We start from the raw sequence: 16,654 nt of genomic DNA on the forward strand, positions 1-16,654 counted from the left end.
AACATGACTAGCTTGTCTTCTACTTGTCCTTTATGCCACGTCACTGAAAGCGAGGTTTGTTAATCCTCACCTCCCTTGAGAAGGCACATCCTTCAGTCATCATCTCGGTGGAGGCCTCTTGAAGTTCTACATTTCTTGGCCTCTTGAAGTTCTACATTTCTTGTTGCAATGAGTTTTTGCATTGACTTTTCTATTGAAAACACATGTCGAAACCTCAATTTCATCCAAATAACATACTTTATTTTTGGGTAAACCTCCATATAACATACTTAGATATTAAAACCTGTATACACTTCAAAAATTATCGAGATGTGTTATTTTCACTTACAATAAAAAAAATTAGATTAGTAAAGTTTTAGGAGTCGTTTGGTTATCCCACTATGTATATGAGATAACTTATTCCATCACTATGGTATAAATGATGAGATAAATAATATCGAGCTAAATAATACCTCCAATCAAACGCATAATAAATTAATCCTTAATTTTATTCTGAAATCATTATACCTTATACCTCACACCAATAGGTCCTTAGTATTCAAATGATGAAACACTAATTAGGTGTGACATTTGAAAGAGAGATCCATGATATACTTGACAAATATTTTTTATAAATTAAGAATAGTTTTCTTAAAGTCCGTACAAAAAACATATTAATAGCCGCAGAGTATTTTCAGAGCGTGTTCATTTTTTTTTAAAAAAAAGTTCGAGAAGAATATTCTGAAAATATTCATAATGAATTCTTCTAAGGGGTTGTTCAACTTTGTTGGGCTTCCACATTATAGCCTTGTCCTAGTCAAAATTCACATGCTCACCTGCTAAATCAGTTGATTAAACTATAGTTGAACAACAATATCCTTTTACAATATAATCAATTACAACTAAATCAAGCAGAAAAGAAAGTTATTGCACCTTTACAACCTTAATTAGTTGCCCAAAGATTGAACTCCACTCTACCTTAAAAGGAAACTATAATCTTCATTCTTGGACAATATATTCAAGAAGCGATTATACGAATCAACATTAATCATGGATTTAACAGAGTAAAGTGACTAAACATACAGAGAAGCCAAGGGCTCAACATCGACTATATATATCTAAACAATAATTTTGGTTGTCTATATAATGCAATTTTCAACAGACGGATGACTCAAACTGAATACTACCGGTCCCAACTATTAGTCATCGAACTGAATTATTTCAAAATATTTGATCGTTTAGAAGAATGAAAAGTCACTTGTGTACTTTTTTTAAAGATCTACCCTTCACTACTTCAATTAATGGAGTGTTAAGAGATGCATGTAAGGTACTAATTTCAGAATCCTTTATTTCCAGGGCAACCAGAATCAGTTCCAGGCAGCAGCCTAAAGCACATCATGATAGACCATTTTCACTGCGTAAAAACCCAGAAATCACATATACGGGCAGAACCTGACCATCAAATTAGATACGCCCGAGTTGACTGAATAGAATTACTGGATCTTGACTGGAAGCTCGATAATTCTATGCTAAGACAAGAATTCTAAAGATGAATTAGAGTGAAATAGCAAGTAATTGGGGGGGGGGGGGGGGGGGGGATGTAGAAGGAGGTTGTAGACAAAATGTAAATGTATTTCTGATCGATCCAGAAAGGATTAAATCTTTATATAGCTGTACTAGATCGAATCTGTTTGGCTAAGGTGAACTGCCATTAACAAACTTTACCGCCAACAGTGAATTCAAAACCAACTCCAGGCTAATGTAACCAACTGAAATGCTGACTTATCAACAGCTAATCCTAACCCTTATCTCTTCTTTGTAAATCATGTATCGTTGACAATTTAAGTCTTGTGATTCAATATACATAGCAAGTACACTTAGCCTCTTCTAGCATACAGTAATTGACCTGGACGGACATGCAACGTGCCATGCCTCAGAGAACAATCACAATATATACGTGCACTTACCAGCTAGTTTCCATAATGATGACTTGTGGAAGTGTCATTCACCTAGGTCCTAGCAATGACTTTCTAAAACTAGTGTAAGCCTTAGCAGTTTTCTTTTAGGTCAGGAACGTCATTTTCAGATGGTAATCTCTCCACAGGTGGTCCACAAGTTTTGGGGTATCTGCCGAAGTCTTTCATTGTAGGCTTCGCAAGTTCCACAGAAATAACCCTGCCATTGAGGTACTGACGAGGGAAAAAAGAATTTGAGGAAGAAGACACGCTGCAAAAGGAATTAAAAATCCAAGACAAATTCATTGGCTATAACCTTGTGATCCATGCTATCAAGAGCAAGCATGGCATTTTCTTGAGAAGTGTACTGAATAAAAGCAAATCCCTATGATCTCTGGATCACTTCATCCTTGACAATCTTAACTGGCAAGGGAGGTAGATGCATAAACTCAGGTCTCAGACTCAACCACAAGAAAGAGTAAAATAGATAAGAAAAATTCTCTTCAAGCAATGGCACGTACCTTTAGCAACCTGGCCAAAATTTGAAAATATTTTCTCCAGACAACTTTCATCAGTGGAGTATGGTAAATCTATAGTTCAAAATTTAAGACAGAAAATTTGGAATTTTAGAGAACCACAACTGTTGAATCAAAAGCATTCCGTCTATCTAAGAGAGCAAGTGAATTACGAAGTTGTAGCATAAGGGTCAAAGGAAAAAAAGCATCTAATATTTCAGTGTTTCAAAATTATTATTTTCATCAAAAACTGGCATTCATTACATCTACAATTTGGTCAATGGATAACTATAGAGTGTAATGACACCTTAATGCATATTGGCGTGATTTTTAACTTAGTTAATCATGGAACCTATCATTTAGTGGTATCACGAGGAACTCTTCTCATTGAGCAGCACCAGGAAAGCTTGCGGTATATGTATAATACTAAGTAGAAAACCTTTGAATTTATAACACACCATCTTGTTTCTTGCCTGACAATTTGCACAATATTGTAACAGAAGGCCACAGTTCAAAGGAGGAGTAACAAACGAGAATAATGCTTAAAAAATGTTGAAAGGTAATACTTTTCCACAATTCTCATCGAACAACTATTAGCGTGCTCTATAATTGTAGATTTCAACTTATGAATAAAAAAACTGAGTTGATCTTGAGGAGAGATGAAAGAATAAAGCGAATAAGAAGCAAAGCCACAAATAATAGAATTGGGAGTACCGCATAAGCACTTCACATTCATAACACCAGATTTGGTAAATTTGCACACACATAATTGTTTTATCCCCATAATTATATTTGCATTATCCTCAGGGGGCTCCTGCAGTATTGTCAATCTCTATCTTCAACATGGGTACGGCCAAAAGCAACACTAGATGTCAACATCTTTCTCACTAAAATGATACTGAACATAGTTCCTGAAGGGAAATTTACAGGATTGCACGGAGATACTTCTCTTCTACGCAACCTCATTCTTTTCTAGTTTTCTTCTATTCCTTGGAGTAACTGGTAAAATTGTTGCCATGTGATCTGGAGGTCATGGGTTCAAGCCTTGGAAACAGCCTCTGACAGAAATACAAGGTAAGGCTACGTATAATACACCCTAGTGGTGGGGCCCTTCCCTAGACCCCGTGCATAGGGGGGCCTTTGGTCCACAAGGTTGCCCTTTTTTGCTATTTTTCTTCCTCCTGATTTTGTTACAAGAAAATATCTTCAATGATTGATTTCATTCCTCAAAGACAAGAGCACTCTTTTTACATGGGAATTGCTTTCTAATATCACTATTTTACTTCTTTGACAACTATAGTGGGAAGCTAGAGCTAGGAGCTGTATATTTAAAATAATGCCTAGCTGAAGCACTACAAGCCGGTGGCTCACCTTTTAATTTCAGGCCCTTTAAGCTAAAGAAGTGGGAAATTATCCTATAACATGAAGTGTTTACTTTCATCAAATGTCATAAGTACTAGGACCAAAGGTCTGAATCCGATTGAGCTTGATACACAGTTTGAACCATGTATCAAGCATCTGATAAAATTTATCTTTGCTGCCACCAGTCCACTATAGAAGAGCATCAGTAGCTATTATCTCCTACGTGAAACAGAAAAATGTAACCACTGCATAAGCACCAGCAAAACCTCAAACTGAAAAATGGTTGTAATGATGGATTGATGGTCTTACCAAAGCCACGTGTGCCATCAACATATACAACGTTGTGATGCCTACTCTTCTATTAGTACCAGATTGCGCAGACAGGATATAACATAGAGAAGCATAAACTCATGCGCGGTTTATTAATTAGTATTACTGCATTTTTGCAAAGGCAAGACAACGCAAAAGAAACATAAAATTCTGTGAGGCTTATCCCTTATTACTACATCTCTTCTAACTGTTGGTCAGAAACAGCAAGCAAGCAATGTGGGTTGTACATTACCAGTGACAAGCAGTACACAGACTGCAACAAATGTCACCAATAAAGATCCCAGTCAATCTTAATTTTCTCATTAATTTCATGGAAGAGATGGAGCAGTTACAGCTCACTGAGGACATGACCCTAGATAGGAAGATCTAGAGGACGCGAATTAGGGCAGAAGGCTAGGGTCAGTTTGGGTCGCTAGTGTAGGGAATTACTTGGAGGGGTATTATTCTTGTTATGATACCTTGTTTCATGTTTTTTTTACGAATCTGTTTACTTTTCTCTGTTTTCTATTACTTGTGGGTGTCGTATTTATGTTATGTCATCTTGTTCCATGCTTTACTATGTATTTGTGTAGTATTCCGTGTCTCGAGCCAGGGGTCTATCGGAAATAGCCTTTCTACTTCTTTAGAGGTAGAGGTATGGACTGCGTACATCTTACCCTCCCCAGACCTCACTATGTGGGAATACACTGGGTTTGTTGTTGTTGTTGTTGTTGTTGTTGTAATTTCATGGAAGAGATACTATAAGTCAATAAAGTTTTTGGCTTGGACCTCGAGATGTTGTATCCAAGCTTTAAAAGTCTTAAAAGGTTTAGCATTTATAAGCCTTTGGTGAATCATAAAACTATGGCAAGTTGTAAAAACTACTATCCATGCTAGCCAGCAATAGTCAATTCAATATTATTGATTCAAACAGTAAACTTTCAATCTAATGCTACCTCACAGGAGCTAATGTTATCTTTCAGATGCAATTTTTCTTTAACAAGGGTGTGTTTGGTATGAAGGAAAATGTTTCTTGGAAACTAAGTGGCTTTCTTACTTGTTTTTTGGTGTTTGGTTAGTAAAAAAGAACGTATTGTTCCAAGAACATTTAAGTATAATCTAGACAAATACTGTGAGATTGGACTTGAATCCCCACCCTTTAACACTGACCTGGACTCCAAGTAAGATTGAAAGAGAGCTAATGTCCTTCATACAAAACACATCCCAAGTGTCTTCTCCTTTTCTAGCAGCAACTACATTGTGCAGAGAAGCCCATCTAGGCTACAAGAAAGTAAAGAATATACCCTTCCAGTTAACTTCACATGGTAAACAGATATCTAGATTATCTCCTCACCCATTTCAGACACTATCATATTACACAGAACAAGTACTTGATTCAGATATTTAAAACAATGATCATAGCTTTACAATATTATAACGGACACAGAAGCTCCCAAAAGGTCCCACCTTTTCAGAAGACGAATTAAAGGCCAATTTGATAATAATACTGAACAGAGAAGACAAATTTCCTCCCAATAAAAGAGAAAATGAAATCCACACGGACAATTGAATGCAATGAGAACACCCCTTACCCCAAAACATATCACCAACAAATTTTAAAGAAAAATCTTAAAAATTCCTATCCTATTGAACTACACCAAAAAAGATATTTAGCTTAATTGCTGTTCAACTATGTTTCTAGAGGCTATTACTGTATTAGTGACATTTACATTTTAACAATCTTTGTAAATGCTCCTCAAGCCTATAGCAATATTAACTAATACCAGTAAAAGCTTTAGCCCTCTTTGTTAAAATGCATATTTATTGCCGTTAAAAGCTTTTATTGTTGTAGTGTTGGTGGGAAAGAATCCATGGCAAGTGAAACTATTTTGGGATAAAGTACGGTTTTTGATATTAATGTTCACATTGAGATAAGAAAATACAAGGAGGGAGTAAATAGCTTACTTCTAATCATAATCTTGCTGGCAAGAGGGTAACTTGAATCTTGAAGGAGGATTTGGATTTTAGTGGAAGTCCAATTGCTGGCTGTAATACAACAGCACATGAGCTGCCTGGCCACAAAGTCATCTGCTTTCACTACTTAGCTTAAGTGATGAAGAAATTAATCTGAATCTTTGTATGGTGGTTTGTGAAGCATAGAGTTCAAAGGAAAGATAAAATAATGGGAAAAGTACCCGGATTAGCCAATAGTGGGCCGTAATTATCGCTTACAACTTCACTTTCCCTTAATTACCTAATGTCGCCTACACACGTGTTTAACTTTTATTTAATTACTTTTTATAGCCTACACGCTTCTAATAGCTGTATTTTTTTTTCAAAAATACATCAACAGCACACGTGTATCCCCACAATCATATATCACGCTTTTGTATCAGTCTTAAGCTCAATCCTTACTCTCTCTTTACCCCCCAAATTCTACAGTTTTCTCTTCGGTTCTTCTTCAACCCACGATAGCAATCCATAAATCGTTAATCCTCATAATCAGGTAGCTAACATTCATATTTTAGGTGAATTTTTAAACTAGTTATATGTGTATTTCATCAATTTTATCATTTGTTTTGATTTCTCAATGGTGGATAACACTACTACGAAGAGGGTTACTAGAGGTATAGCGCGTAATGACCCTGATTTACATACGTTTCCAACGTTTGATTTAGGAATCCCTCAAATGCAAGACGAACATGCATTGCCTTCTACTTTAATTGAAGCAGAGATCCGTACTAAAAATTGTAATGAGCCTATACTAATTGTACAAGATGAAGAGCAACAACTTCTTACATCTGCAAATAATAAAGCAGTTGCTGGTTCGTCCAAAACTTCAGAAGAAGTTAGTACTATTGGACATAAGAAGAAAAGTTACAGATGATGTTCTTGTCCGAACAACGATGTTGGTGATTTGGCTGAAGGGGTATTGTATGCTTCAATTTGTCAAAATTTTGATACATATAAATAGCCCATTTGATCTAATTTGTGCTCCAACTTATGCACATAGTTTAATAAGTTTTTTATACATTGTATGTGTATCAATTTTGTGCTCCATCTTATGCATATGTATCAGTTTTGTCCCCACTGTGTATTCAATATGTGTTTTGTATACATTACTTGTTAGTGTGTGTATTTATCCATTCTGGGTAGTGAATAATGAATATCTTATTTGTACTGTATGTATATTTGGTATTGTATGTATTTATCCATTACTGGGTACTGAATGATAGATATGTTATTTGTACTGTATATATCCAATACTGGTACTGAATCTATACATCATTTTGTACTGTATATATTTATTTGGTACTTGATGTATATTTTACGTTTTATTCATATGCTATTATATATATACATAATGTGAAATATTATGTTAAGGAACTTCCTTCAAAATCACCTCATATGTGTTGTTACTCCAACAACAATAAAATAGCGGATTTGCATAACAAAATGTATGTTGAGCAATTTAACAAGACATGTTTTGGGGTCTATCCGCATATGCATGAGTATTCTGTTCAAGCACAACTAGATAGGTGCTTTATGTCGCTGGAGTTGGAAGATAGTTCAAAAGATGCTCTGTTGATATATATGAATAGATCCACACTTGGGGAATTTGCAATTATAATAGGGTTAAATTGTGTTGGTAATGAAGATGAGTTTGTAATAGGAAATAAAGAGCCTAACCGAATTGTTTCACAGTATTTTGGAGATTGAAAAACCATTAAGAAAGCAGCTTTGATCAATTGCTTTGACAACCAGGAGGAGGGTGAGGGTAATGATGATGATGCTGTCAAGATAACTTTGTTGTATTCCATTAATACATTTATTTTTTCTAGCGAGAAGAACTGTGTATCGGTCCCTAAGCTTTACTTTCATTTGGTTGAGAATGGTGAATACAAGGATTACCCATGGGGTAAAAAAGCTTTTTAGGACTTGGCGAAATCTATTTCCATAAAGATGGATGCACATAAACAGTATTATAGGATACATGGTATGCCACTTGCTATGCAAGTTTGGCTTATAAGTGTTGCTCTTTTGTTGATCCACAAATTGCTGTCAAACATGCTAGTAGAATTCCCAGATTGCTAAATTGGAAGACCACTGACAGACATTCTCATTTTGAGGCTTTCATCGAAGGCATGTTAGCTGATGTTGACAATCCGATAACTATGACCGTATTCTTACAATTACAATTTACATTTATTCAAAATACGCTAATGTATCTAATATTTTCAAGTTGTATATAGGAATATAACACCTACTTAAAGGGAAATAGCAATTTTACAATTGCCTTCAAAAGATACAACCTCAGACAATGTGTCTTTAGAAGATGCTCTCCCAACTACAGTAAAAAAAACAAAGGAAAGAAAAACGTTAGCGTTGCATCTTCTCTACCCTATAAGAAACAAGTGAAGTTTGCACCTTCACCTTCAAACATTTCTACCAGATCATCCTTAAGGTATACACCAACAAATCTGAAATCCCATGCAACTTTAAGAACCCCCCCCCCCCCCCCAATTTTTGTTTCAAAACCCTCACCAAAGAAGAGATTATTGTCTCCTGTTGCAAAGCATCAGCCAAAGAAGACTGTGCCTCGAAGGACTTTTCCCAAGCAGTCGCCTATCCTACAGACAAAAAAAACATGTGATCAACCCTACAGTTAAACCAAAACCAAAACCTGTAGGCTTGACAACAGTTTTTTTTTGTCTGTAGGATAGACGACTGCTTGGGAAGAGTCCTTCGAGGCATAATCTTTCGAGGCATAATCTTTCGAGTCACAATCTTCTTTGGTTGATGTTTTGCAACAAGAGATAATGATCTCTTCTTTGGTGAGGGTTTGGAAATAAAAATGGGAGGGGTTTTTCTTAAAGTTGCATGGGATGTCAGCTTTGTCGGTGTTTTCCTTGAGGATGATATGGTAGAAATATTTGAAGGTAAAGGTGCAGACTTCACTTGTTTCTGTTTCTTATAGGATGGAGAAAATGCAACACCAACTTTTTTCTTTCCTTTGTTTTTTACTGTAGTTGGGGGAGCATCTTGAAAATCATCATCTAAAGACACATTGTCGGAGGTTGTATGTGCTACTGCATCTTCTGAAGGCAATTGTAAAATTGCCAGTTCCCTTGAAGTGGTTGGTATATTCCTGTATACAACCTGAAAATAATAGATACATTAGCGTATTTTGAATACATGTAAATTGTAATTGTAAGAATACAGTCATAGTTACCGGATTGTCAACATCAACTAACATGCCTTCAATGAAAGTCTCAAAATGAGGACGTTTGTCAGCGGTCTCCCAATTTAGCAATCTAGGAATTCTACTAACATGTTTTACAATAATTTGTAGATCAACAGAAGAACAAAACTTATAAAGCCAAACTTGCATAGCAAGTAGCATACCATGTATCCTATAATACTATTTATGTGCATCCATCTTTTTGGAAATAGATTTTGCCAAGTCCTTACAAGCTTTTTTACCCCATGGGTAATCCTTGTATTGACCATTCTCAACCAAATAAAAGTGGAGCTTAGGGACCGATACACAGTTCTTCTCGCTAGAAAAAATGAATGTATTAATGAAATATAACAAAGCTATCTTGACAGCATCATCATCATTACCCTCACCCATTCCTGGTTGTCAAAGCATTTGATCAAAGCTGCTCTCTTAATGGTTTTTCGACCTCCAAAATACTGTGAAACAATTCGGTTAGGCTCTTTATTTCCTATTACAAATTCATCTTCATTACCAACACAATTTAACCCTATTATAATTGTTAATTCCCTAATCGTGAAAGAGGTATGGATCCATTTATATATACATCAACAAAGCATCTTTTGAACTATATTCCATCTCTGGAGGCATAAAACACCTAACTAGTTATGCTTGAACAGAACACTCATGCATACGCAAATAGACCCCAAAACAAGTCTTGCTAAACTTTTCAAACTGCTCAACAGAAAGTTTGTCCTGCAAATCCGCTATTATATTGTTGTTGGAGTAACAACACATGTGAGGTGATTTTGAAGGAAATTCCTAACATAATATTTCACATTATGCATATATACAATAGCATATGAATAGAATGTAATAAATAAAAGATATACATCAAGTACCCAAAAAAATACATACCGTACAAAATAATGTATAGATTCAGTACCAGTAGTAGATATATACATATATACACATACATACAGTACAAATAAGATATCCATCATTCAACACCCAGTAATGTATAAATACATACAGTACAAATAAGATATCCATCATTCAGTACCCAGTAATGGATAAATATATATACATACATACAATACCAAGTAATGCATACAAAATACATATCAAATACACAATGGGGACAAAATTGTTTATATTGTATAAAATTGATACATATGCATAAGATGGAGCACAAAATTGATACACATACAGTGTATTAAAAACTTATCTAAATACGTGCATAAGTTGGAGCACAAATTAGATCAAATGTGATGTTTATATGTATAAAAAATTTGACAAACTGTGACACTAAAAAAATTAAAACATACAATACCTCTTCAACCAACTCATCGACATTGTTATTCGGACCTAGAGCATCATCTGTAACTTCCCTTTTATGTCCAATAGCACTAACTTCTTCAGAAGTATTAAACGAACCAACAATTGCTTTGTTAATTTGCAGATGTATGAAGTTATTGTTCTTCATCTTGTATAATTAGTATAGGTTCATTACAATTTTTAGTTCGGATCTCTGCTTCAATTGAAGTAGAAGGCAATGCATGTTCTTCTAGCGTTTGAGAGATCCCTAAATCAAAGGTTGAAAACGTATGTACAACAGGGTGATTATACGCTATACCTCTAGTAACCCTCTTTGTAGTAGTATTATCCACCATTGAGAAATCAAAACGAATGATCTGCGAAAAATCTAACAATGTCAGTATTCAAATTAAAAATTGATGAAATACACATACAATTAGTTTAAAAATTACTGGAGTACCAATGTCTATCATGCACCCGAATTTACATAAGATAAACAATTTCTCCTGCTCCTCAAAAGGCCACAGGAATGGATGCAACCTAGTATATATTCATGAAAGTTATTAAATGGAGCTCTTTAATTTTTTACCTAGAAGATTGTAATTACTCTATTCCAAAAGTTTAAAAATTCACCTAAAATATGAATGTCAGTTACCTGATTATGAGGATTAGCAATTTATGGATTGCTATTGTGAGAGAGACATGGGTTGAAGAAGAAACTGAAGAGAAAACTTTAGAATATAGGAGTGAGAGAGAGAGAGAGTAAGGATTGAGTTTAAGACTAATACAAAAGCGTGATATACGATTGTGGGGATACACACGTGCCGCTGAGGTACTTTTTTAAAAAATACGGCTATTAGAAGTGTGTAGGCTACAAAAAGTAATTAAAGAAAAGTTAAGCACGTGTCTAGGCTACATCAGGTAATTAAGGGAAAGTGAAGTTGTAAGTGATAATTATGGCCCGCTATTGGCTAATCCGGGTACTTTTCCCCAAAAAAACACATACTAAGAGTAAGAGGTGGGCAGTTGTGAGTAATTTGAAACTTAAGGGGTTTAAAGTCTACATTCAGGTCTTTCAACTTGTTGGTATCCTATAATATGAAATGTTTACTTTCATCAAATATCATAACTACTCGGACCAAAGATCTGAATCCTATTGAGCTTGACACACAATTTGAACCATGTAAATGTCTAGACCTAGCATCTTTGAGCAACTTCTTCAACAAAAATTAGCATAATTGTAGACTTGAAATCATGAAAACTAAAGCAGCTGATAAAGTTTATATCTGCTGCCACCACAGTCGGAAAGCATCACTAGCTTTTATCACCTATATGAAACAGTAAAATGTAACCACTGCATAAGCACCAGCAAAACCTCAAACTGAAAAATGGTTGTAATGATGGATTAATGGTCTTACCAAAGCCACGTGTGCCATCAACATACACAACGTTGTGATGCCTACTCTTCTATTAGTACCAGATTGCGCAGACAGGATATAACATAGAGAAGCATAAACTCATGCACGGTTTATTAATTAGTATTACTGCATTTCTGCAATGGCAAGACAATGCAAAAGAAACACAAAATTCTGTGAGGCTTATCCCTTATTACTACATCTCTTCTAACTGTTCGTCAGAAACAGCAAGCAAGCAATGTGGGTTGTACATTACCAGTGACAAGCAGTACACAGAATGCAACAAATGTCACCAATAAAGATCCCAGTCAAACTTAGTTTTCTCATTAATTTCATGGAAGAGATACTATAAGTCAATAAAGTTTTTGGCTTGGACCTCGAGATGTTGTATCCAAGCTTTAAAAGTCTTAAAAGGTTTAGCATTTATAAGCCTTCGATGAATCATAAAACTATGGCAAGTTGTAAAAACTAATATCCATGCTAGCCAGCAATAGTCAATTCAATATTATTGATTCAAACAGTAAACTTTCAATCTAATGCTACCTCACAGGAGCTAATGTTATCTTTCAGATGCAATTTTTCTTTAACAAGGGTGTGTTTGGTATGAAGGAAAATGTTTCTTGGAAACTAAGTGGTTTTCTTACTTACTTTCACCATTTATTTTCTGGTGTTTGGAGTAAGAAGAAAATATTGTTCTAAGAACATTTAGGTATAATCTAGGCAAGTACTTGACAGCAAGACCTGAATCCCCACCTTTTAACATGGACCAGGACTCCGAGGGAGGTTGAAAGAAATCTAATGTCCTTCGTACCAAACACACCCCAAGTGTCTTCTCCTTTTCTAGCAGCAACTACATTGTGACGAGAAACCCATTTGGGCTAAAAGAAAGTAAAGAATCTACCCCTCCAGTTAACTTCACAAGGTAAACAGATATCTAGATTATCTCTCACCCATTTCAGACATTGTCATATTACACAGAAAAAGTACTTGATTCAGATATTTAAAACAAAAGATCATAGCTTTACAGAATTATACCGGACACAGAAGCTCCGAAAAGTCCACCTTGACAAATTAAAGGCCAATTTGATAGCAATACTGAACAGAGAAGACAAATTTCCTCCCAATAAAGGAGAAAATAAAATCCACACGGACAATTGAATTCAACAAGAACACCCCCTACCCCAAAACAACAAATTTTAAAGAAAAATCTTAAAAATTTCTATCCTATTGAACTACACCAAAAAAGATATTTAGCACCAATTAGTTAACGGTCATAGCTTAATTGCCGCTAAATTATGTTTTTAGAGGCTATTACTATGTTAGTGACAATTGACATTTTAGCACTCTTTGTAAATGCTCCTCAAGCCTATAACAATTGCAATTAACTAATACCAGTAAAAGGTTAAAATGCAGATTTATTGCCGTTAAAAGCTTTTATTGTTGTAGTGTTGGTGGGAAAGAATCCATGGCAAGTGAAACTATTTTGGGATAAAGTAAGGTTGTTGATATTAATGTTCACATTGAGATAAGAAAATACAAGAGAGGGAGGGAGTAAATAGCTTACTTCTAACCATAATCTTGCTGGCAAGAGGGTAACTTGAATCTTGAAGGAGGATTTGGATTTTAGTGAAAGTCCAATTGCTTGTTGCAACACAACAGCACATGAGCTGCCTGGCAACAAAGTCATCTGCTTTCACTACTGAATCTTTTGTATGGTGGTTTGTGAAGCATAGAGTTGAAAGGAAAGATGAAATAATACTCACAAAAATTATGTTAATCAGAGATAATAGTGAAGAAATTATTATAGAATTATTAATAATGAAAAGATTGTTATCCTACTTTTATCTTTTAAGTAATTTAATTTTTGTATTCTAATTACTATAATCTTATTTGGTATTGTACTTTACTTGGCATAAGATAATATCTTTGCATAATTAGTACGAACATTAGTTAATAATTTATACACGATTAGCCAAATAATGATTTACTTTATGCTATTTTTTATAGTAGGATTAGCTTCCTATATGTTAATGCAAGACAATAAAACCATCCTAAAAGAACATGTTTTCTTGTAAGGTGGAAGCACTTTTACATAACCAAGTTAAAGTATGTGAGGTAGTGAATAGGTTACTTTTTTTCATTCGTGAGATGCATGGATAATAATAACGTATTATTTGTAGTAGTTTCACATTCAAACCTTCTTTCGAGCAACTTATATATATATATATATATATATATCCCCACCCATAATTCCCCACCTCCACCTCCATCTCCACACCTTCCACCCCTACCTTCAGTTCCATCTCCACACCTTCCACCATTGCCTCCAATTCCATCTCTACACCATAACCTCCACCCTCAATTTTTTTTTAAAAAAAGTATACCAAAAAAAAATTATACCCTCGAAGCCAAAAAAGAAAAGAGCGAAATCTAAAAAAGTACCTCCCCCACTTCAACCTCGCCCATCGCTCTCCCATCCCTAATCAAATCTATATGAGTAAAAATAATTATGTAATTGTAAAAGATTTATGTTTTATGTTTTTTTTTATTATATTGTTTACAACTTAGAATTTCAGATTGTCAAAATAATATTAATTTTTATTCTATTGTCTTCATTTTTTTTATTTAAAATTTATAAATAGTAATATGTATACTATCTAATTACTTCATTATATAAAAATTAAAAAATAAATAAGCTTTGTTATGCCAAAATAGATAAAATATAGATTAAAAGAAGACTCTAAAATAATCTATATTTTTTTTTATAAATGGTTATAATTTAAACTTCAAGTTAAATACTTTCACATCTATCAAACTATAATTTTATCTCATATTCTAGTTTATTTTTATTTTTACTCAGATTAAAAGAAATTATTAACCAATCCTAAGAATCAAAAGGATTTCCATAATGCATGTAATATTCTTGAATATTAATTTTATTTGAAAACATGAAATCACAAATTTATTATAAGAAAAATAATTTTAATGTGTAACTGTGCACATAATATTTAATTATATTATAAGCTACAATATTAAAAATTTTTGGTGATTTAACATTTTATTTTTCTAATCAAAGCATTATCAACATTAGAAACTAGGGGGTTTGGGCCGCAGATGACAAAAGAGTTTTAAATTGAGGTGTAGGTGAGACAAGTCTTAATTATTAGTTGGAGGTGACAATTACTTTATTATGGATTAAGAAAGTTGGGAAAGCTTGAAAATAATTCACAAGTTTTTAAATTTACACTTTGATCCCAATGTATACCTAAAATAACGGGAAACGGAGGGAAAAAAAGGCGTCTTTCTCTCTCTTCTCATCTATTGTTGTTTTCTCTCTCTTAGTAATTTTTGTTGTTAATTGTTTCTGTTTCTACTGCTTTATTCATCATATTCTGCTTCATTATCATCATCTTCTACTTCATTATCATCTTCATCTTCTTCTTGTCGATCATTTGTTGTTGTTGGTGGTGATAGTGGTGGTACAGCGCTACTGCTATGATCTGACCAATTCCTTAGGTCAAATTTTGTTTATTACATCACTTTCCACTTTGGCATTACTTCATAGGTGACTTTGGTAAGTAAAATTATGATTTTTATGCGTATTTGTCATCTGGGTACACTTCTGTTTTTCCAAAAATAGATAGAACCCCGATTATGAATCCAGCGTAAGTGCCCACATTTAAATAGATTAATTATCTGGTGCATCAGATGTGTAATATGTTGCATCAAACTGTTTATCTGTTGCATCATCGTATTATTTGTTACATTAGCGTATTATCTGTTATATCAAGATGTTTATCTGTTGCACCAGACTAATTATCTGTTGCATTAGAATGTTTATCTGTTGCACCAGACTAATTGTATGTTGCAACGAATGAAAATTAAATATGGATTAAAATGTCAAAGATCAAACATAATTTATTTATTAAACAAAAACAAATAAAAATACATATAATAGACTAAAAGAAAAACAATAGTATAATTATTATTATTATTATTATCAGCATCAACATTGCCAGCCGGTCAATCTTCAATCGGAAGTAGCAAGGCCTTCTTCATCCTACGTATCTCGCGGAGCATTCTTGATCTAACTCCTCCTAGTTCCCATTGTAGATCACGAACTTGATTCTGAAGTTCATTCACGGCGTCATGCAGAAAAGCAACGTCCCACACTGGGTCAGCCATAATCTTATCTTCTAGAGTATAATATGAAAGACGAGATGCAATAAATAAATAGAGTGTATTTAAATAAACGATTGAGTAAGGAGGGACCTATTTATAGAGGATTGAATTTGAATGAGAGGTAAAAAGGCGCGACTATTCACCTATATACATTAATTATATTTTTGATTAAATTAAGAAAATAAATATTGTGATATAAGTCATGACTTTTCAGATTATTATTATTAATTAGTTCTTTCGAAGAACCATTTTTATTGAGTTGTGGCAACAGATTCTATATCTGTTGCATCAGATAACACATCTATGACAACAAATATATTATTTGTTGCAACATATAATCTAACTGTTCACCCCAATTTATTAATTACATTTTTATTAATGTGAAAAGTAATGAATTAATTA

General features: G+C 34.0%; 1 protein-coding gene across 10 annotated transcripts in view; it reads right to left on the reverse strand.

Moving 5' to 3' along the window:
• LOC107858893 overlaps positions 1-13,965 on the reverse strand; it is a 36,100-nt gene extending 22,135 nt beyond the window's left edge. The window contains exons 1-6 of one of the 10 annotated variants that reach the window (XR_007052201.1): positions 13,635-13,905; positions 6,086-6,661; positions 5,291-5,401; positions 2,456-2,524; positions 2,251-2,357; positions 1,598-2,168 (exon numbers count right to left, since the gene is read on the reverse strand). Coding sequence is in view for 3 of the 10 variants with exons in the window: in XM_047406588.1 (XP_047262544.1) it covers positions 2,334-2,357; positions 2,456-2,524; positions 5,291-5,401; positions 13,635-13,757 (327 nt within the window). In the remaining 7 variants the exon portion in view is untranslated. Of the gene's footprint in view, positions 1-1,597; positions 2,358-2,455; positions 2,525-5,290; positions 5,402-6,085; positions 6,662-13,634 lie in introns of those variants that run through there. The other 9 variants (XR_007052203.1, XR_007052202.1, XR_007052200.1 and 6 more) reach the window with 9 other exon arrangements.
• Between the last annotated feature and the right edge of the window lie 2,689 nt (positions 13,966-16,654).

The sequence above is a fragment of the Capsicum annuum genome, chromosome 2, assembly GCF_002878395.1.
Source record: "Capsicum annuum cultivar UCD-10X-F1 chromosome 2, UCD10Xv1.1, whole genome shotgun sequence".
Lineage (NCBI taxonomy): Eukaryota > Viridiplantae > Streptophyta > Magnoliopsida > Solanales > Solanaceae > Capsicum > Capsicum annuum.